We start from the raw sequence: 24,255 nt of genomic DNA, 5'->3' as shown, positions 1-24,255 counted from the left end.
ACGGGGTGAGGGTTAGCTTGATAGCTCAGCAGAGCTCGCTGCTCCTCAGTTCGGATCAGCGTGGCTCAAAAAGTTGGAAACCAGATGGAAATGCAGTGCCAGCGTTTTGTAAACGAGTGGCGGTCTCCAGAATCCCGTGCGGCACCATGAGCTCTCCTGCTGCTTGAGGCGTGACCGCGGGCGGATGGTGGTTTTTAATGGCTGTCGCCGCATCTGTAAGGTGAGAATGCAGAAAACTTGGAAGTGAATGCGTGGTGGCTTTCACGGTGGACATTCAGAAAGGGCCGCAGAGTGAAAGGTGGAATGGAAGGTTCTGTAAGGGGAAGGTTTTGTTGTTTTGAGTGGCCGGTGAGCTAAGCAGTAGCACTTTTTCCCTGATAGACACAGAGGCGTATCAAAACCTAGCCCTGGACCGTGTGGCTGTGAATTCTAATGTGCATGGCGTGCTTAGACCATGAACTCAGTCTACCAGAAGGCTTCTGCTGTTCTGCTGATTTCGGGGATAATTTTGAAAATTATCTCATAAAAACTATGTGCACACCATTGCATCTGCTATTTTGTGCAGGAACATTTTCCAAGAAACGTACTTGTGTAACAGCACCTCCGGGCGTTACCATTAAGTCCTGGGTGAACCCTTGGTTTAGCTAGAACAATATAGGTTGGTGAATGGGGGAGGTTAGCATTCAAATGCAGCCCCTCCCTTTGAGGGTGCTGGAATGGCCATTCCCTCCAGGAGGTTTCATAAGCAGCTCTCTCCTGGGAGCCCTGTGGGCAGTGTTGGAGGTGTGTGGAGACTTTTCCTGTGTTGGTTTTTTGGGTCTTCTCTTAGGACTCCAGCACACCCTGCTTGGAGTCTGTGAAACAGGTCGGGGATCTGTCCTGCTTATCCACTCCCTGGTGGGCAGGGTCTGCATCCCTGGTTGATTTTGGGGCTTTAGGAGATTTTTTTTTATTTGTAAGAAGCCTGGTGAGACCCCTGGACGCTGCTTGGGGAGAGGGCACGGGGAGCCCCAGGCTCGGGAAGACCTGCCACCTCAGTGAGGACAGGGGAATGGTGGGGAGCCGGTGCCAGGACCCTCTGGGGTTTACCTCAGCTGGGGAAGAAGAAATTGCTTTAAGAGGATCCGGGAGGAAGTGTCTGGCTGCCCCTCCTCCTGCCCATTAGAAGGAACAACAGAGCCTGCTTGTTCTGGAGTGGATCCCTCCCATGGGGGATTTGTCTGAGATGAAGATCGACTGTGAGTAAAGAACCATTCGAGATCATTGAGGGCCCCCATCAGGAGTCTTCACCCTGGGGAAAGAGAGATTTGGGGACTTTCTGTGCAGAGACCAGATCTTTACCAGGTTTGGAAGGAATCTTTTTCAGCCCAACTAAAGGATACCCTGCCCCCCTGGGAACTCCCCTTAGCCAAGCCCTGGAGGGTGGATGTTGCCCTGGCCCCGGCCACTTGCATAGACAGAGAACTGTAAAAAGAGAGAGATTCTGTGTTGCTGAGGAATGAGTGTGCGCCATATTTCATCTGACTTTTGCAACAGTAAAGACTTTGATTTTGGACGCTAATCCAGTGCCTCCATCATATTTATTAGGCACGCACAGTACTTTGGGCCTTGAAAGGAAAAACTTTCCCCCCCTTCCAACCAAGCATCCAGGCCTTAGAAGTGTAAGAGACTGTGTTCAATCAAGTCTGAGGTTCCAGCCCCAAAGAGACACTAAGAAATTCATTTATGGCCCCATCGGTGTGCAGTCCGCACCTGGGGATGGGGTTGTTACATATGCTTACTTTTCAAAACCAAAAAGCAGGGGCATAAATGCAAACTCCACCCAGGCTCAGATCACCCCAGAACGCATCTTCCTGATGCATATAAAATTATGTGCATCGAAGCTCTACGTATGTAATTTTACACACATAGTTGCACAGTTTTCCAAAGGACCATTGTTTCACCCTCAGAAGTCCCTTCAAAATTTCCCTTTCTATAATGCAGCTGGTAATACGCTTAGTTTTATGATGTTGTACAGTATTAAGAAATATATTTAATTAAAACATGCCATTATGATATAAGAAAACAAAACAAAATAAATATGGGGTTGCCAGCTGGACAGACTGAGCTAGTCCTGGTTGTACCTTACTGCATGCTTTTCTGAGGGAAATAAGAAGAGTTACAAGTCCATGCATTCGGTAGGGTAAAATCCAGAACTGGATCAACCTGTCCTGAAAAAGAAAATACCAGGGCTTCCTATACTGTCCTGGGAATCCCACAGGCAGTCGAGGTTTCAGGATATCCATAATAAATGTGCATGAGATAAATTTGCAAGCATTGGAAATCCAGTATATGTTAATTGATCTCATGCATATTCATTGCAGATATCCTGACAACCTGACTGACTTGTGGCTCTGCCCTAAAGAAACCTTCAGGCCTGGATTCCGATTTATTATTCCTGCCTGGCTAATCATGAATTTGTTTTGTTGAAGATGTTTGACCAGATCTTCCCAAACCCATTCTGGTGACTCTGCAGCAGGTCGCATTTCCTGGATATCCACAGTGAACACGCACGAGATAAATGGATATTGAGGGCCTTCAAGCATATCCAGTGTGCATATCTTGGAAACCCGAACAGCCTCAAGGTCACCAGAGCAGGTTTGGGAAGCCGTGATGTGGATTTCTCTTTAGAGGAATTGTTTATTTCTCTATTTCTTGGTGGCACAATGTGAGTGCACAGTAGCAGGATATATAATCAGTAAGTGGCCCAGCTGCTCGGTGAGACAGGTGGAGGATCTTTTTCTTTATGTAGCGGAAGAGAATCGAGATTCCAGTTCATATTTCTGGTGGAGACAAATAAATCAGCACGTTTGTCTGGAGATATATGGAGCCGAAGTAGCTAAACAAATGAAGCAGTCACAATATTTCCTTCATAGATAATCCTACGGACATCTTATTGGCATAAAACAAAATAAAAAAAATAAATAAATAAAGGAAAGCCTTCCACAGTTTTCTTGAGAGGGTGGGAGAAGAGGGGAAGAAACAAGGCCATTAAAAGACAGTAAGGATTCCTTCTCTGGCTCGCTTTTTGTTAAGGATAAAATTGAGCTTCTTTGTAATTTATCCTTTACTGTCAGATATCAAGCGTGATGCCCAAACTTTGATATTTCACTTCTATGGAGAAAAATTATATTTAGTTGTGTCTGAATAAAGACTTTTTTTTTTTTGCACGTCTTCTGACATTAACAAGAGAATGAGAGCGAGTGATGTCTTCATTACCCAGGCCTTCATTCTTTGGTTGTTAGAAGAAGAGGAAGCTGTCTTGAGTAATTACTGAATGGTGCAGAAAACACCTGTGATGTTGAGATGGAGGCTGGGCTCTGCTACGGGGCAACTAAGATGGCCTTTTCTAATACAGGGCTGTGTGTGTTCTGGTGCGCGTGGGGGAGACAGCTCTGTGCTGCAGGCGTGGCCTCCTTTTGTGACAGGAGACCGTGCTGAACGCGTTACCTTGGAGAAACCTTCCCTGTGTTGTTTGGGAGCGGGGAACATAAATTTGTCCAGCGTGCCAGTGAGGGTAAGGTAGGTTTGCGAAGTGACGAGAAAAACCCATACCTGGTCTCGGGCCTTCCTTTGTTCTGTCCCTTCCAAGGTATATTCATCTAGTCAAAGATTTAATTCCTTTTAAGAAATTGTTAAAGGTGTGGCTCTTTTCTCTGTCTTTTGCTAGATAAATCGGCTGCACTAGTCCCTGCTGTATGGAGTTTTGTTTCAATTTACTCCATTTGAGGAAACTGATTAAGAACTGGATGAGTCATCAAGTACTAAATTCATTCTCTAGTTAGTATCCAAATTGTCGTTTCCTTTAAGGGTATTGAGATTCTTAATATTTATACTTATTGTTTTATATTTATTTATACTAATTTCAATATTACGAATCAAAATATTTTGACATCAAAGAAAAATTCCAGTTCAGCTACAAAGAAATATTCAGAAGAAATTAAATTCAAATGAAATTATTACTGGAAACCTTAGACCACCATAAAGGGGGGAGCTAATTTAGGACAAAATTTAGAGAAATATAAGCCCAGGATTAAAATTTAAATAAACCAGATTCATGGAACTCGACTCACCACTGGTGGCAACTCTCTATTTGATAGAAATCCTTCAAACTGACAAGGTTAATAAATTTGTCACCCCACCTATCATGGCATTTACAAGGAAAACGCAATACACAAACCCCATGCCTACAGAGAGAGCCCTCTGCCGCAAAGAAAGAAACAATTTCTGCCTATGTTGTGTGGATCTGGCAACGTCGGGAAACACAAACATCTTTGCACTATAAAAATATATTCTCATAACTAAATTTTTATCAGATTCTAAAACAAAAACCACCGACAGAGTTGCTCAAGATCTAATATCCAGTTGGGAATTCTGCAAAAGGGCAGTTAAATCCACCTCATCTTCATTAGCCTTATCAGCTGTTACATTACCCACTACAATATTAGTATGACCTGGATAATTCACTCTTTCAGGAAGATAAAACACTAGAAATAGGAGGAAGAGATTCCTGTGTCATCTTAAGAATTTCCTGAAAGAATTGTTTTAACAAATCGAGTAGAGATATCAAATCCATTTTGGGAAAATTAAGAACTCTTAAATTCAGTCTCCTTGAATAATTATCAAAATATTAATGTTGATGATTTGACCATTCATTATCTTTAACTAAGGAGTTTTGACATTGCTGCAAACCCTTACATTGAGAAATCAGAGTATTAACCTTCTCAGCTAAAACTTTCGGCAGAATTTTAAGAGGCCTGCCCGTGTATGTTTCTTTGTAATCTGCTACAAACCACTGGAAGTATGCGGACAAGAAATCGTTTTTAAATAATAAGTACATACAAGAATACCGAGCCCTAAAATGCCAAGAATGAAAACATGAAAGAAGATAGCGCTAAACACTAATGGAAGAGGACAAAGTGAAATGCAAACTATACGTCAACATACCGTAAGGCCACAACAAAAGCAAAAAACATACTTCTCTGATTGTATTGTACAAGCCTCAAACCCAAGAAATTATCTGAAATAGTGAAACGACCTGATAAAGCCATCACCACAACAAAATCTCACCACCAGTCTGAAGCTGACAGCAAACAAAATCACTGCTTTCTTTGAGAATCAAGGAGCTTCACTGACAACATAAAGACATTCCTATCCCAGGAAGCATGTCTATGCCAAACACACCAGAGATGTGGGATTCATTTACTCCAATCACAGAAGAAAGTGTTAGAAAGACCCTAGCTGCCTTACATCCAGCAACCTGCACCCATCCAAATTAGTAAAGCTAACAAGTGAAAGCCTTATAGTGTGGACAACCAAAATTATAAATTCCTCCCTCATTGAGGGTGTACTTCCTTCTTTAAAAAAGCCATAGTGTGGCCACTTTTTAGAAAGTCCAGCCAAATCCAGGCAAACCAGAAAACTGCTGTCTGGTATCCAATATCCCTTTCCTAGGAAAATAAATAGAACATTCAGTAAGAAGTGAATCAAAGAACTTGCTAACCAAGAAACAACTGTCTGGACCTGTATCAATTTGGATTCAAAAAAAGGCCACTGAACAGAAACAGTCCTAGTCACCCTGCTGGATGATCTCCTGAGACCTGCTGACATTTCCGTATAGCATTTGAAACTGTAGATCACACCATCCTGTTATCTCGACTAGCAGAAGCCGATCTAAACAGTATGGTACTTACCCGATTCAATTACTTTCTGTTAGACAGACGATAAACTGTACACTTTGCTGACCACATATCAGCACTCTGCATATTAGACTGCGTGGATTGGCTCCATATTATCACCAGTACTATTCAACATATACCTTAAGCACAGGCAACTTCCAGACCTGAAAATCCCATTTGGAACCTACAAGCTTCTGTTAAAAAATACAGGTCAAAAAAACCTTGGAGTCATCCTGAATTCAGAACTCACCAGTTACTTGCAAATCCAGCCAACAGTAAAGGGCTGCCACTTTCAACTAAGAGATTTGTGAAGGCTACATCTATTCATGGAGAAAACAAATCTACTTATAGTGGTCCATGCCTCAGTAACCACATGACTGGACTACTGCAATGCAATGGATAATGGTCTAAGAGATAAGGCCCTCACACATTTCAGATATTTCTAATCTCCACTGCACGACTGATAAAATGCAAAAAGCACAACCATATCACACCTCTCCTCCAAAAGCTACACTGATTGCCAATCCTGTACAGAACAAAATTCAAAACAATCATTGATGCTATAAACTCTAAGAGGAGATGGGCCTATATACCTGAGGGAAAGGCTATCTGTATACATGCTTTCTAGGCCACTAAAATCCTCATTCGGCTCCTTGATATCAACCCAACCTCAAAAACAAACACTTGAAATGAATCCTTCTCGGGAGCAGCCCATGCCCTCTAGAATTCCCTCCCAGTAGAGCTCCAAGAAATACATGATGTCATTTCAGGAAACAAAAGCCGGCTTTTCTGTTGGGCCTTTTAATGCCAAATCCACTGAGGGTCTATGGGCCACTACCTGGGATCTCCCTGAGTGCCTTAGACATGCTGCCACACAAACAAATATTTTACACAGCAACATAATGAATATTGGCAGAAAAAGACCCAGGTGATACAACCAGTCTGCCCAGCAATCTTTTATTTTTATTTATTCTTAGGGTAATTGTTGCTCTGTGCAGGTTACCCCAGTCAACACGGGTTATCCTTTTCTTCATCTCCATCATTTAGCCACTAGGAATCCACTGAGTTCATTCCATGCCCTGTTGAATTCCATTACCATCTTTGTCCTTACTACATCCTCTGTAAAGGCATTCCATGCATCCCACTCCATCTGTGCCCTTACCAGCCATCTGGGTGCTTCTCCAAGGTCTTTTTTGATGAACACCGAAATGAAGTGTTTAATGTTTCTGCTTTTTTCCTCGTTTTTCTTCACCCCATGACCCTTGTCTTCTTTCACTCTTACAGTACCACCTCTGGCCTTCCTCCTTTCTCTGATATATTTGAAAAATGTTTTGTCACCTCGCTTTTCTTCTTTGATCTTTTTTCCACTTGAGCTTTTTCATCCAGATTTTTTATCATCTCTTTCAGCTTCACTAGCTATTCTTCCCTATGAGCCTCTTATTGTGTTCTTTGTACACCCTTTTTGTGAAGAAATATTTCCTGACTTTGGTCTTGACTCGACTCCCTTGGAGTTTCATCATATGACCCCTTTTCTAGTTTTCTTGCCATCCAAAAAAGATTTGATTCTTGTGCATTATTAATACCTTTTAGCCATTTTAAAGTCTGTATCATATCTCCCCCTGTCTCTTCTCTCCTCCAGTTTATACATATTTAGGTCCTTCAATCTCATCTTTTGGTGCAGACCCCACACCATTTTGGTTGCCCTTCTCTGGGCTACTTCCACCCTGTCTCTATCTTTTCTGAGATACGTTCTCCAGAACTGAACAAAGTACTCTAGATGAGGCCTCACCAACAAACCTGTACAGCACATCTGTACAGGGACATTATCACCTCCTTTTCCTGCTGGTTATGCATTTCTCTATGCAGCCCAGGATCCCTCTGGCCTTAGGTACACCACCTTGTCAATTTCTTCTCCATCTTCAGATCATCAGACACTATCACCCCGAGGTCTCTCTCTCTCCCAGTCTGTACATATCAGACTTTCACCCCATCACATATAGCTCCTTCAGATCGTTGTACACCAAATGCATGACTCTGCACTTCTCGGCATTTAACCCAACTGCCAAACCTTTGACCATGGATCAAGTTTTCTAGGACGCTTTTCATTCTCTCTACTCCTCAAGTGTGTTTATTCTGTTGCAGATCTTAGTGATATTTGCAAAAAAGGACAAACCTTTCCTTTTAATGCTTCTGCAATTTCTCTTTCACAAAGATATTGAACAGAACTGGTCCCAGAACCAATCCCTGAGGCACTCCACTTATCACTCATCCTTCCTCAGAGGAGGTTCCATTTAAGGCTACTTGCTGCCATCTGTCAGTCAGCCATTTCTAATCCATTCCACCACTTTGGGACTCATTCCCAGGCTTTTCAATTTGTTTATCATCCTGTTATGCAGGACAGTATCAAAAACATTGCTGAAATCCAGATAAATCACATCAAGTGCTCTTCTACGATCTCTTTCTCTAGTCACCCAATCAAAAAAGTCAATCAGGTTTGTCTGACATGATCTTCCTCTGGCAAAACCATGTTGTTTCTGATCATGCAATCCATTGTATTGCAGATAGTTCCCTATCCTTTCCTTCAGAAGAATCAACATTAGTTTTTCCACCACCGAGGTAACCGACCTGTCATTTCCAGCTTCCTCCTTGTTACCATTTTTGTGAAGCAGGACCACCGGCGCTCCTCCCATTTACAAAGGAGCTAGTGAACAGATTTTTCAGTGGACCTGCAAGTACCTCTCTGAACTCCTCCAGTGTCCTGGGATGTCTCTCATCTGGCCTCATGGTCTTGTCCACTTCCAGTTCCACTAGTGCCTCCCACACATTCTCTCTCATCCATAAACGGAGTGGGTATCTACCCCACTCCCATCTGTGCTCTTACCCAGCCATTAAGGTCCTTCTCCAAGGTCTTTTTTTATGAACACCGAAATGAAGTGTTTCATGTTTCGGCTTTTTCCTCATTTTTCTTCACACCATGACCCTTGTCTCCTTTCACGCTTTACAGTACCACCTCTGGCCTTCCTCCTTTCTCGGATATATTTGAAAAATGTTTTGTCTCCTCGCTTTACCTCTTTAATCCTTTTTTTTCCACTTGAGCTTTGGTCATCCTGACTTCTTTTATCGCCTCGTTCAGCTTCATCAGCTATTCTTCCCTATGAGTCTCTCATTGCGTTCCTTTGTACTTCTTGAATGCTGATCTTTTTGCTGTTTTTTTAGCCAGCTCTTTTGCAAACCATATTGGTTTCCTTTTCCTCTCACTTTAGTTCACTTTTCCTATATAAGGATTTGTAGTCTTTGTTATAGCGCCTTTTAATTTAGCCCACTCTTGTTCCACTTCTCCCATCTCCTTGTAGCCTTCCAGTTCCTCCTCAAGGAGGCGCTTTCATGCTATATGTTATTTATTTCCAGAATTATATTACTAGTATTTCCACTGTTGTTTGTAGAAATTAGTTGGTATTTGGTGAGCACCTTTTTATTTGTCAAGTTGAAAAGTTTATTTGCTACTATTTCACTTGTTCTCACTATCTATCATAAAGCTGCAAGTGGCCATTTGTTCAGCTGCTGCTATTCTAATGCACTTTGGGTGAATTTTGCATTCAAAAAGGCACACTAAATCCAAGGAAATAGAGAGAAACCGGCTAAAATATCTGCAGAAAGTTTCAGTGAAAATTGACATGTATGCTTTTCAAAATCTAAGAGTGTACATATAAGTCCAAACCTGTCCCCAATGTAATACTTTTGTTTATATGTATTTTATGTTTCATGTGCTGTAATTCGCTTAGAACAGTTATCTCGATATAGACAGCTGATAAATATTTTAATAAATAAATAAATTCTGCCACCAGGTAACGCCTGTGCTCAGTCTGGGTAAACTTGTGTGCAAACATGACATGTGCGTAAGTTTAACCATATATCTGGCAGGCAAGTTTGTAAAAGGCTTTGCCCATAGGGATACCTTTGAAAATTACCCTCACTGTGCATGTCATTAATTCACAGCAGCATGTATGTAATATGTAGATTGAGTGGATGTATCTCCTCCCTTATCTTATAGCTTTGTTTATATGCCACTTTTTGGGGGGGCAAAGAATAATTCTCTTAAAAGATTTTTGTGTGCTTCGGAAACGGAGAGAGATGAATGAGACATTTAATCACTCTAGAAGTTATACAAACTTAATTTTTGTGTCCAAAATAAAATCTGACAGTGTGCCCTGACAGCGATCCCGCTTGGATTTGAAGAAACCCTGCATTCGGTCATATGTGCTGCTTCATCACCTGCTTTGCTTGTTTTTGATAGGGGAAAAATTAGCCTGGTTTTGTATCTTTCCAAAATTCATTTTTCTTAAAGAGTCTAAAGGAAGGCAGTCATGTGTCAGTCTCTTGCTAATAATCCGCTAACATGCCTGAGTGGGTACGTTGGTGAGGAGAGAGGAATCATTTCCTATAATCCTCACTTGCAGACCTCAGGCAGGAACAGGAATAGGACCGGTACTTTTGGTGGTACAGTTCTCTCAGAAGAGATGCCACATGGATTTAGTACTTAACAGAAGTGTGAGCTCAGTTATTGCATTAGCGCTGCCAGAATTAAAACTGCAGTTGACTAGTCTCAAATGGTATTTGTAGTGCTGTGCAGATTCACTCCCCCCCTCCCCTTCCACCCCAGCCCACTGCTCATCTTCAAAGGGCTCTAGATCCAAAGCAGAATTTATTTTTAAATGGGAAGATAAAAATTTCCTGAAACTGCCTGGGCTGCCCAACATTTTTAAGACTTAAATGGGTTGTGCTACATGTCCCAGAGTTGAAAGGTTCCTTTTTATCCCACCACACCAACTCGGGCGAGAGACTGCAAGGTGTGCCAAACTGTGCCGCAACGTGAAAAGCAGCCGCAGGGCAACGTGTCAGCACACACGCGCTGAAACAGGACCCGGCAGATTCTGCTACGGTAAAAAAACATTTAAAAAAAAATGCTGTAGACGCATCGCAAGACCAGGATCATGTGATGCTTCCGTGAGGACCCGTGGCATATCCAGCTATCTACGGCACAACGGTGGGAGGCTGCCAAATCCTCTGATAGTTCTGACATCTACATACAAGGGCAATCTTTGAGCCTTTTGAGATGTGGCCAGGATAGGAGGAGACTTCATAAAAATAAACCTAGAACATGAAAAAGCAACAAGGGTGGAGGGAAATCAATTAGATTGTTTTTTAGTTTGCTCTGCAAATCCACGTCCTGATGTTTGAGCACATCTTCTGTTTAATTCTCACCAAAGGCAGCTATGTGTTTGAAGGAAGACAGTTTTATCCTGGATGCTGATATCAACCTGGAGAAAGATAAAAGTGATGCTAACTACTTGATTACAGTATAGGCCAACCTAAACGTTCTTAGAAACCATGTAGAAATTACTGTGTAGGTCTTGTAAGTTCTTCTTTTTTTTAAACTGCAAGAAAATGTATAGATTTTAGAGCAGAAGTGCAGTTTAAAACATGATCAGAATTAAAGGTCAGCCAAAAGGAACAAGGCTTAAAGAGGGTCTCATCTCTCGGCCAGCTATCTTCTATAGATGACAGATCAGAAATGACTCCAGTGCCTTTACTATAAACTGGAGGATCGCTCTCTCTGTTTCTCTCAGCTTTAAAACATTTTTAAACGTGGTTAGTATTTCTTCTCATTTTATAAAGTAAAGATTTAGTATATAATTTTTCTTGATTTGTTAACAAGAACCACAGAGGTGGCGGGTCACTTAATAAAGTCACTACTAATGGAATGGATAGTGTATTATGTTTAATTCAATAGATTACAAAATCTGAAGCAGTATGGTTTTACATGGCAGAAAAATCATATTAATTTCTTTGAATGGGTAATCAAAGCATTAGATCCGGGGCAAATGCTGGAAGTGATTTACTTAGATTTTTGAAAGGTGCATAAATAAGTTGAGTAGTCATTGTGGGTTGGGTGCCTAAGTGATAAGCTGGGTTAGAAACTGGTTGCATGGAAGCCACAGAGGATAGTGATAAATAGAACTCAGTCCAAAGGAAAGGAGAGATCAGTGGACTGCTTCAAGGCTCACGCCTGGCTCCAGTTCCAAATTGCTGGTAGGAAAAGTTTGTCTTTCGGCAGATGATATAAATACCTGTAGTAGGGCGGTCATGCCCGATGGGAAAAATGATCTAAGAAAGGCAGAGGAGTCGTCAAGATTTTGGCAACTAAGATTTCATGCGAAATAGTGTAGTCATGCATTTTGAGGTGCAGAAATCCAAGAGAGCAGTATATGATGAAGGGTAAGGTACCGATATGCACCAATCATACCCGATGATCTCAAAGTAGCAAAGCAGTGTCATAAGGCAGTGGTGAGAGACTGAGAAATGCTAGGGTGCGCAGAGATCTGGTAGTAATAGTAGAAAAAGATGTGGTAATGCCTCTGTATAAGTCATTGGTGAAACATCATCTCGAGTCTTGTCCAGTTCCGTAGGCTTTATTTTCAAAAGGCTATAGGCAGTCCAGAGAAGCGCTATCAAATCATATAGAATCTGTGCCGTAAATCCTATGAAATTATAATAAGGGCCTAAGCATTCATATCCTAGAAGAGAGGAGGGAAAGAAGAGAAGTTATAGAAAAACTCAAGTAACTCAAAGGTATAAATAAAACTCAATAACCTAGCATTTTCCAGTGGAATTGAAGTGCTGGAAGAGGGTGGGTATCAACATTTTTTGGCACAATGCCAAAGAATATGCAGTGTCTGCTTTATAGATGTTATCACGGCAAATCCTACTTAGGAATGGTGGTAGGGAGTCTCCTCCGTGATATGAAATGCATGCTTCTGCTCCTCCTGGCACATCACTTGCTCTCTAACGTCGGCATCCTGAGCAGTTTCAAAACTTGGGGGGGGGACTGTTCTAAGCTAATAGATCCCATCTAGTCATTGAACTTTAAAACTGCTCACGGAAGCGACATGAGGGAAGAAGGTGTTGGTGGCACATGCGCCAGGGCTCACCGACCCCTGTTCTAGAAAAAGCGATCATGATATGAGCCTCAAAGGGGATAAAGTCGGGAGTTATTTAAGGAGTTTTATCTTTATAGAAAGGGTGGTGGATATATGGAACAGCCTTTCAGCGGATATGGTGGGGGTCAAAACAGTAACAGAATTCAAGATAGTCTGGGATAAGCACAGAGGATCCTTAGATTCAAGGCTGTGGATTCAAGGTCAGATAGGCTTTGTGCTATTGCAGCAGGAATGCACAGACTAGATAATGTCTTGGGGTCCTTATTGCGTCTGAAAAAATGTTGAATCCTCCTTGAAGTAAGATTGAAAAGTGGTCTAGAAATACAAAATGTTAAATGCCATCATTTGCTATGTTTCTGTGTGGTATGAAAGAGTAACGGGGGGGGGTGGGCATAAAACCAAGCTATATTGCCCAGACTCCGGTTGCACCTGTGCCAGGCTTTGTAGAAGGAGGTGTGATCTGTGGCCCGGGCTGCAAAATTGTCATTGTAATGGACGGACTAAATGGGAGAGGAAGGTTTTCAAAAATGAGGAAAACCCCTAGATGTTTTCAAATGAAGGTTCAGAGGATAGAACTGAAATGCAAAAGAAAAATTGTCAGGTCAATACAAAATTTGTTAGCCAGAATTTGGCATCCTGTATAACCAGATACAAGTTTGTTTGTTTTTTTTTACTGCTGTTTGCATATTTTTTGGTTTGCGCTGTGTATATAGAGCATTGATTATTTTTTAAAATATAGGTAGCAATCAACTTTGGCAAAAATGGAACCTTGCAGTAGTCAACTGGCCACAAAAAAGTTTGGTTGACTTACCACAGCTTTTATATAAGTCATCTAGACAGAAACCACATTTAAAAAAAAAATAAAATTTAAAAATAAATTCAGGAATAATATTTTTAATATCTAAGAAGCTTCTATTGCTATTAGATGTTCAATCATTCTTAATTTCCATAAATATTTTTCAGGATTTCTGAATCAGTGGGTTGTACAGTATGTGCTGCAGTCAGAGGTTATATTATAACTTTAATTGCAGATTAACCAACAGGAGGACTTCTGCTTTGAATTACATGTCAGTAAAATCCCTGAGGTCCAATAGGACTGGAAAAAGTGGTACTTTTTCAGTTTCTTCTATTCAACTGTATTATTTATGTAGAATGGTGTGGCGGGGGAGGGGGGAGTTGAAAGGACCATGATGCATGTTAGGGAGCCCCTGAGGACACAACCTTCCCTTGCTCTCCCATGTTAAATGTTAGTATACCAGCACACTAACATTTAAAACTTCTTGCTGTTGCTATTTAAGGATCAGTAAATTTAGCAGAGGTTAGCGCATGAGATGATAATAGCTAATAAGCCTATTGTCACCCTATTTCAATAATTTGTATGCACTCGCATGTTAATTTAGCACAGGTTTGCACCTGCACTACATTGTTATGACTACCTGCTACTTAGCAAGCACACTGTGATTGCTGGCTTTCGTGATATTGCACCGTAATGAGATTAGAATGAACCGTCTATTACTGAGGAAGATTTTGTTATCTTTCAAACAAACATAAAATTGTATAGTTGTGACATAGTCACATAATACAATTTTATGTTCATACTACCTGCTAATGTATTGCCAATGAGTTTATCATGTGATCTATAATGAGTTGGTAACTAGTTAACTTCTGCTGTGAGAAGTGCATTGGTTGCAAAATTAATATTAATTAATTTATTTCCATTTGATGTTTCAACTTCTCCTAGGAAAGGCATAAGGCAAATTACAGAGAAAGATGTGGCCTGCAGTATATATGTCTGTGGGGGAGGGAATGTAACATTAAATTTAAAGTTCATGCTGTGTATATAAGATCTTGCAGTTTTCAGAAAATGTATTGCCTTTTTAAAAAATTCTTTCAGTTCGGAAATGTTTCTTATTTGCTGAATGTAGATTAATAGAATGCAGGTTTGAAAAAGACAGTGTTAACATGTTAGAAAATGATGAAGGTTCAATGGGATACTTTCTAGGTAGATAGCTGTGATTAAAATAAAATAAATATTCCATCAAGTTACAGATTCTCATTTGCAGTACTGAATTTCCATTGAAAAAGGAGAAACGAGACAAAGCTAAATGCAATTTTTTTTTTTTTTGTCATTATCTAGGCCCTCCTCGCATTGCTGATAGAGTGATCCATCGGCAGTCTGTGAGACTAGGGAGAACCATTAAACTCCTCTGTCCAGTTGAAGGTGACCCCCCTCCTCTTACTATGTGGACGAAGGATGGGCGAACAATCCACAGTGGCTGGACACGGTTTCGGGTCCTCCAGCAAGGGCTAAAGATCAAAGAGGTTGAAGGTGAAGATGCAGGAACCTACATCTGCAAGGCCACCAATGGCTTCGGGAGCATCAATGTGAATTACACCCTCATAGTGATTGGTGAGTACAAGACAGGCCGCGTATACTATTGCTGTTGCTTCATCAAAAGCAAGGCAGGGCACATGAGCTGGAACCAGTTTCTTTGAAGGCAGTGTGCACTCTGAAACCATCAAAGTTAGTAGAGTCAGTGAAAAGTACAGCTTTAGTGGCAAGTTTATAATTGGAAATACATTTATTAACGTGCTAGGAAATAACACAAGTACAGTTAGGGGGTCAATTTAAAAACCCGCATGCATGAGTCCATATCCCTGTCGGCCCCTGCCCAGACTCCACCCCCAGCTCGCTCTTTTTGGATGACCCGGCACCTCTAAGCATATTGGGGGATATGCGCATGGCCAGGCTGTTTCAAAAATGTGCTCTGCGTGCACACGGCTCGGCCACATGTGTATCTCCCAAGTTTAATGTGTGCTGGGCTTTTAAAATTCGGGCGTAAATGTTTTAGGAAAACTTTCTCTCTACTAGATCAAGCTAGAATCATGATTTTAATATGCTTTATGGCGTGCCATAAAAATTATGAACTGAATAATTTTCTTTTCGAAATCATATCGATATATTTCTGAAATACTGGCAGATATGCTGAAGTTAAATCTTATGCCTTTCTGCAAGGTTCTCCTTGAAGTAAAAGTGCGTGCCAAAAGCAGCCTCTCTTTTTTTTTTTTTTTTTTTTAATTAGTGGTGGTTGGAGTTCTGCCTGACCAATTATTTTCCATTTTACTATTAGGATGGGTGGTGCTGGTTAGTTTTCTCTGAAATATAGTCGGGCGTTTCAGGATAATGTTTTCAAGCTCTAGAAGCTATCACTGAAGTGGTAGTTGAGAAGTCCAGCATTGACAGGTATCCTGTCTTGAAAAGACAGAATGATAGAACTGAGCTAAGTTGATCTGTTTGCCAGTTACTGAAGCAGGAAAGTTTGCCAGTATACCTGGTAAATCATGGTTTTTCCAGCTCATACAGGAGAATCCACATAGCTGTCTAATTTGTAACTTCCTCTGTATAAGCTAAATTATAAAGTCAAGATTCAGATATATAAAAATTATAATTTTGTTCCTATGGAAGGTGCAATTTTTTAGAATCCAAATCTCAGTAGGCTTTAAGTACAACTGTGTTCAGCGATAGCTGGAAAATGCAATGAACGCAAAAACCAGCCACAACGTATTTTAGTAGATTCTTATGCGCTCGGTTGAAAAGAAACTTGTCTTTTTTCCTTTAGTGGTCGGCTGCTATCACAACCCCCTTCAAAATCAAAGCAAACATCATTCTTGATGTTGCAGAGCATGGCCAATGAGCCATTATGCTGGCCACAGAAATCCCTTAAAGACCTTGTCCTCATGTCCTCTGCTTCATGCTGCCCTTATCCAAAAGTTTGTTGAAGACCAGTTCACAGATCGCGATCAGGCCTATGTGGACATCATTAACCTGCAATTTTTTTTTCCCTTTGCAATAGGTAGAGATTTCTATTAACTGTAGATTGAGGGAAGCCTTATAAATATATCCTTAAATAATCCAAATTACATACAAAGGTTAATTTCTTTAATACAAGGGGGCAGGGTAGAGACATTAGTCATAAAGGACCTTCCTGGCAGTTTTCACCTGAATTAACCCAGAGATGTGCAGGACCTCACATGGTTTCCTCAGAGTTCTTGTCTGCCGATCCTTGATCTCAGAAGTTGTTTCTCCCGGTTACTTCCTGTGGTCCTCAGAGCAGGAAACCCAACAAAATCAAGGTGTGAAATAATGAGTAACCGTGCAGGAATACCAGAATTTGCAAATAGGCTTCGGTTTCCTCCAGATATACTCTGGGCGTTTGAGTTGGTTGACCTCATAAGGCGGGATGGGTATAAGCCTGTCTTTTTAATTGCTTTCTAATTAATTGCCTGTCTGAAGTGTTCGGCAAGGAACTAATGCTTCACTGCAGGATCCTTTACAAGACCTCCGGTTGGACCTTAACTTTTGATGTCTCTGGCAGATGTTGGGATTTTTCCTTTTGATAATACTTTTTGTGGAGCGGGGGGGGGGGATCCTATCTCTGTTTTAAAGAGCACCAGCAGTGTTTTAAAATCCGGCACCTTGATAGCCCGGAGGAGGGAAGATAAAATGATGATGTGGTTTTGGTTTTGCTCCAGAATATGCAAACATTAGATAAAGTGAGCTCTCCAGGCTTTTTATAGTGTTTTATTTATAATTCCTAACTGGCCATTTGTCACCCTGCCAGCTTAACTGCAGCAGGTGGCATGCAGTAAAGATGAAAGATTCAAAGAAAAGACCTGAAACATTGATTAAGAGGGAATAATTGTATTAGTGAGACAAATATTTGAAATGCATGAACCCCTCGAGGTCCATTTTCAGCCGCTGTGTGGCTCGGGATATATATATCTGGCTATCTTAATGTTAGTTATTTTCTAACTGGCTAGCTGGTCTGACCAGAGTTAGCCACCTAGGTTAAGTGGCTCACTCCTCTGCCTGGAACGCCCACAACTAATGCGGCTAAATTCTAACCTCATAACTCATTCTGCGGCTAGAATGCAACCGCATACAGCTCTCAATATAGCCAGCTAGCTATTTAGACTGATAACTTGGGTGATCATTCTGCATGCACAATTCTGTCTGGGAATCCAAATCACAGTATACTAAAATCTGTCCCCTTTGGATTTATGACATGGGAACTGAAATTCCAGTTCTGATCTGCCTGGTAGAGAGTGCAATCCCAGGACTGGGATGAAATGAGAGATTCAGGGAGATGTCTGTGCTAAGGGAGGAATTTTATAAATCATCAGAGTATATAACATTGAAAACTTTGGAGAAACAATGTGTACTTACATAGTAACAGAGTAATGACAGCAGAAAAAGACCAAATGGTCCATCCAGTCTGCCCAGCAAGTTTCTTATGATAGCAACTGCTGCTCTGTGCATGTGACCCCCAACCTTTATGTTAACATAAGAACATAAGATACGTCATACTAGGTCAGACCAAGGGTCCATCAAGCACAGTATCCTGTTTCCAACAGTGGCCAATCCAAGTCACAAGTACCTGGCAAGTACCCAAACATTAAATAGATCCTATGCTACTAATGCTGGTAACAAGCAGTGGCTATTCCTTATTAATAGTTAATAGTCTTCTCTTCTAGGAAGTTATCCAAACCTCTTTGAAACCCAGCTACACCAACTGCCTTAACCATATCCTTTGGCAATGAATTCCAGAGCTTCAGTGGGTGTTGAGTGAAATAATTTTCTCCAATTTGTTTTAAATGTGTTACTTGCTAACTTCATGGACTGCTCCTTAGTCTATTATCTGAAAGAATAAATAAAAGATTCACATTTATGCATTCAAGTTCTTTCATGATTTTGTAGACCTCTATTATATTCTCTCCTCAGCCTTCTCTTCTCCAAGCTGAACAGCCCTAACCTTGTTTGCCTTTCCTCATAGGGGAGCTGTTCTATGCCCTTAATCATTTTGGTCGCCCTTCTCTGTACTTTCTCCAGTGCAATTATATCTTTTTTGAGATGCGATGACCAAAACTGCACACATTATTAAAGGTGCGGTCTCACCATAGAATGATACAGAGGCATTATGACAGCCACCGTTTTATTCACCATTCACTTCCTAAAAGTTCCTAACATTCTGTTCGCTTTTTGGACCGCTACAGCATACTGAGCAGACAATTTTAATGTATTATCCAGTATGACGCCTAGATTTCTTTCATGGGGGGTAACTCCTAACATGAAAGCTAACATTGTGTAACTACAGCGAGGGTTATTTTTCCCTATATGCATCACCTTGCACTTGTCCACATTACATTTCATCTGCCATTTGGATGCCAATTCTTTCAGTCTCAAGATCCTCCTGCATTTTATCACAATATGCTTGTGATTTACCGTAACTATCTTAATTTTGTGTCATGTGAAAATTTGATCACCTCACTCATCGTTCCACTTTCCAGATCTCGTATAAATATATTAAAAAGCACCGGTCCAAGTACAGATCCCTGAGGCACTCCACTGTTTACCTTTTTCCACTGTGAAAACTGACCATTTAATCCTACGCTGTTTTCTGTCTTTTAATCAGTTTGCAATCTACAAAATGACATCTCCTCCTATCCCTTGACTATTTAGTTTTGACTTTGTCAAACGCCTTCTGAAAATCCAAATACACCACATCTACTGGTTCACCTTCACCCACATGCTTATTCACCCATTCAAAAAAATGTAATTTGTGAGGCAAGATTTTCCTTGAGTAAATCCATGCTGGTTGTGTCCCTTTAGATCATGTTTATCTAAATGCTCTGTGATTTTATTCTTTACAACAGTTTCAACAATTTTTCCTGGTACTGAAGTCAGCCTCACCAGTCTAGTTTCCTGGATCACCTTTGGAGCCCTTTTTAAATATTGAGGTTACGTTGGCCACCTTCCAGTCTTCAGGTGCAACAGATGATTTTAATGATAGGTTACAAATTTCTTGTAATAGGTCTGATATTTCATTTTTAAGATATTTCAGAACCCTGGGATGTATAACATCTGGTCCAAGTTATTTGCTACTACTTCCAGGTTTACCGTGATTTGGTTCAGTTCATCTGAATCATCACCCTTGAAAACAGTCTCCGGAATGGGTATTTCCCCAACATCTTCCTCAGTGAACATTGAAGCAAAGAATATATTTAGTTTTTCCGCGATGGCCTTAATTGCCCCTTTAATCTCTTGATCATCCTAATGGTCCAACTAACTCCCTCACTGGATTCCTGCTTCAGATATATTTTTAAAAAGTTTTTAGTATGAGTTTTTGCCTCTCTGGCCAACTTCTTTTCAAATTCTCTTTTAGCTGGTCTTATTAATGTTTTACATTTAAACTTGCCAATGCTTATGCTTTTTCTTATTTTCTTCAGATGGATCCTTCTTCCAGTTTTTCAAGGAAGATCTTTTAGCTAAAATAGCCTCTTACCTCACCTTTTAACCTTACCGGAAATCGTTTGACACCCCCTTCCACTTTTCTTAATGCATGGAATACATCTGGACTGTGCTTCTAAGATGTTATTTTTTAACAATGTCCACACCTGATGGATACTCAACCATTGTTACTGCTTTCAGTTTTTTTCTAACAATTCTGATCATTTTATCAAATCTTCCCTTTTAAAAGTTTAGTGCTAAAGCCTATTTACTTGATATCCCCCTTCCAGTTATTAATTCAAATTTGATCATGTTATGATCATTACTGCCATGAGGCCCCACCACCGTTACTTCTCTCACCAAATCCTACTCTCCACAAAGAATTATATCTAAAATATCTCCCTCTGGATGCTGCCAAAAAGGGGAGGTGCTTTTGAAACCTGAGCGATTCCATTTCCAAATGAGTCAGCTGCCTTTTCATTGCAGACAGGTGAAAGCAAATTGGACAACCTTAAATCGCTAAACGGCAGCCCTTGGGACATAAGCACCACAATTATTAAACTGGATCAAAGACTTTCTAATAGTGACTAATATACAAGTTGTTAGATTGGTACTTAAGTCTTATTCACTTAAGTGCTTGGAAGAACTATTTAAGAAGAAAACACCCTAGGGGATGGATGGGTGTGGTGCAGCATGGGATGGAACGATCACTTGAAGATACCAGCCTTTTTTTCTTTAAACAAACAGTTTAAACAGACCCAGTTACTTAAATACAGACCAGCAAGTATTCTAAAATTTCTATATAACTTGGAAAAAAAACAATTTCAAAACATCTCAGGAGAAGGAAGCCTTAAACCCTGCTAAGATCAAAATGCTAGAGGGAAGGTATGATACCAACAAATTAGACAAATATTCTGATTGTATTCTATAGAATCATGTAAGTGTGTGAGAATTTTCAAATTGTATTCTGCAAGCAATTGGAAGCTAACGCAACTTAATAAAGTAGTCACATGATCATTACATTTCAAACTAAAAAATCTATTTGGCTGCCATATTCAGCAATTTTAGCAATTTTCTCAGTAAGTACAATGAAAGACCAAAATAAACCACTGCAATAATCTAGCCTTAATAAAAGATATGAACTTAAGTTTTTAAATCATGTTATTAAGGAAAGATTTTAAGCAACCAGTGTAACACAGAAATAAAAAGTGAAAATGTGACCACAGAAGACTAAGCGTGCTCAGGACAGAGCATAGTCTAATACTTGTTACTGTGTCATGACAAGGTACGAATGCACCCTGCCATTTGAAGAAAAATATTTAGTAGATTCTTGTACCCAACAATCCATAAAGCCTCTGATTTTTGAGGGGTTAACTTTCAACGTATCTGCAAAGAACTATTTTGCAATCTGATCCAGACATTTACGTTGTTCAGCTTGCCGACTGCACATATGGTCAATATATGCCACTACTTGAACAATATCCGTGTAACCAAGACTTTGAATCAAAGTGACAAGAAGAGCAAGAAAAAGTTGAATAATAAAAATGCCAAAATGGACCCCTTTGGGACTCCACATTGCAAAGGATAAGGCTTAGAAGCTTCTTCTCTCCAGAAAACCCTATGCCAGTGGTCAGTTAAAGATCTAAGCCAAGCTAATACTGTTCCACCGATCTAGTTTCATAAGATAATACGTCAGAGAGTTATCAATAAGAGTCGAATGTCATGATCTTATCAATGAAAATAAAGCCCTCTTTTCTCTGTCTGATCTTAACTTGATTTTACTGAACAGTGAAGTCTGCCTTTTCTTAGGGTGTGCCTGATCCTAATCAATAGTAGCCACAATACGTGCGGCTAATGGGCGCCCTAATCTTCAAAGTTTATTTTACCAGCAAGAACATTTCAACAAAATAAATATATCACATAGAATTTATCATCAACCCAGCTCCCACCTCCGTTCTAACAGCAGTGGAAAAACAACTGGAGAGCTACTGGTCAGCCCTAGAAATAAAATGGAAGTGGGAACTGGAAATAAAACCCATGAGGAATGGACAACTCCAGTCCCCAGAGATACAAACCTGTCATAGTAACCTAGCAAATGATGGCACAAAAAAGACCAAATCGGACCATCCGGGCTGCTCAGTTGTTTTGTCCACCCTAAGGATAAATCCCAGTTGCAAGCCTTCAAAATATCTGGACAGGCTTTTTGTCTTTCTCATTTGTACTTAATCTTGGGTAGATGAACCTACAAAATTCCCTCTTAGTCCACTCTGTCACCCCTCCCTTCCCATGTCTAACCACAGTGCTCTGTAATTATCTAAATAGTCAGCAATACTAGAGTGGCAGTTGCCTGAACACTGGCATCCTAGGTCCACTGCATAGCCTGCCAGACAGACCTGGCTACGTGAGTGCCTGTGTTTCCACTAGGACTTCTAGTTACTTTTGTACAACCTGCCAGCTTTCAAGGTCTGTGAAACAGGTTAATTTGCATCATCTTTCATATCCTGAAAACACAGATTTATTTGTTGCCCTTGACGTTGCCTGCTTCTAATTTGCATCAGCTTAAACTTTTGTTTGCTTATTCACCTTCACTTAAAGGTTGCTATTCAAAACATAGAATGCCTCTTTTTCAAGTTTGTGTAAAAAGATCTACCAACATATGTGCATTGTTTATCAGCATAACTACTGCAATACAAGCTTGTTCTACAAACAGAAAACTCTTCATTACCTGTGGGCCAAGGCTCATAATTCCAAGTCTGCCTCCTTGAAAATGTCATGAGACAAAGGTAACAAAATAAGCCCCACTGACTCTTGCCTTCAGCACCTCCATCCCACACCAGGCGTACATTAGTACAACAGGAAGCACCGGGGAGTGTGAATGAGCTGTGGGATGTAGGAATGAGGGGATACAAGAGAGAGGGAGAATCAAAAAGGTTGACATGGGAAGTAAATACTGAGACATGATTTGCCCATTACAGCACCACTCAAAGGCACCCAATAATTAAAATATAGAAGAGTTTTCTGCAAGATCCTAGATTAAATAAGGCAGAAATTTACACTTAACTTAGGAAGGCCTTTTGGACAGGAAATACCTGCAAAGACAATGGTACTAGACCCTTGGGACATCTTGACATAAGTGCAGAAGAAAGCCATTTATAGTCCAGTGACCAAGAAAATCCATTCAATTCATACCAAAATCATTGATGTAAAGTGCTCTAGGCTAAGGCACTGTATATAAATGCAAAACTAATAATAATAATAGCATTACCACTATCAGGTATTTAAAAAAGTTGGAGTAATTGGAAGCAATCATATGCCTATTACACTCCTCTGCCATGTACTGCTGAATATCTGGGTAAAGTTATCTGAGTACATTTACCCAGGTATCTTTCCTGCTCACTGGTCTGCTGAGTATCAGTCTCTAAAGCATTTTACCTGGAGACACAAAATGGTACCCTTGTACTGAGTCCAGCAACTCAAAACCAGAAGATGCCATTGAGTCACCGGCCATTTCAGGTGAGAAACCACCACAGCCTTGTTCACAAATCCTGCTTGTGGCTGCCAGAAACACCCCCCCCCCCCCCCAAAAACAAAAATCTTTTTTTTTTTCTCCTCTCCCCGCTTTCTTCGTATGTGCATTTAATAAATTATTTCTCAGTCTTACTGCCAAATTACCAAGCGCCATTTTTTTTTTCCCAACCAATGAGAGCCAGCGTTTGCCAAGAACCCATCTGTTTGCGAGATTTCAGTTGCACAGCTTACGGAAAATTTGGTTTTGCATACTTTGTGTTTGTCCGTTTATATCCTGTGTTATGTGCACGCTGGGAGGTGATAGAAGAGGAACGGATGACCGTGAAAATCCCCAGTTTATAATAGGTTGACTGCACCCTCCATGAGCAGTGTGGAAAAACAGAGTTCCGACACAACAGGAGAAGCAGATAAGCAGCATAACAAAGAATGAGCATAAAATAAGTATGTCATCCAGAAAGCAGGTTTAATGGGCTTTTGTGGCTTGCCACAAGATTTGAGATGCCCATTACAGCACAGAAAAAAAAATGGTTAAGTCCTAGGGGGGAGAACCACCCCATTGTAATCCGTATTAACATTCCTGTGATTAGCAGAAATCATTCTTTATCCCAGAAAATTATCTGTAAACCATTAAAAAAAAATACAGCTACCCGAGAGGCTAAAAAGAAAAGAAGGCCAGAAATCTGGGACAGATAATAAAACTGAAGGTTTAAATTAACAGTTCACA

The 24,255-nt window shown here is 40.5% G+C and overlaps 1 protein-coding gene across 1 annotated transcript in view; it reads left to right on the top strand.

Moving 5' to 3' along the window:
• Positions 1-24,255, top strand: part of FGFRL1 (fibroblast growth factor receptor like 1) — a 479,061-nt gene that overhangs the window by 214,079 nt on the left and 240,727 nt on the right. The window contains exon 3 of the mRNA XM_029592748.1: positions 14,853-15,125. Within this exon, the coding sequence (XP_029448608.1) occupies positions 14,853-15,125 (273 nt within the window). The remainder of the gene's footprint in view (positions 1-14,852; positions 15,126-24,255) is intronic.

Source organism: Rhinatrema bivittatum, chromosome 1, assembly GCF_901001135.1.
Source record: "Rhinatrema bivittatum chromosome 1, aRhiBiv1.1, whole genome shotgun sequence".
In the NCBI taxonomy this organism is placed as follows: Eukaryota; Metazoa; Chordata; class Amphibia; order Gymnophiona; family Rhinatrematidae; genus Rhinatrema; species Rhinatrema bivittatum.
The sequence above is the reverse complement of the archived record's forward strand: the minus strand, read 5'-3'. Positions and strand labels throughout refer to the sequence as shown.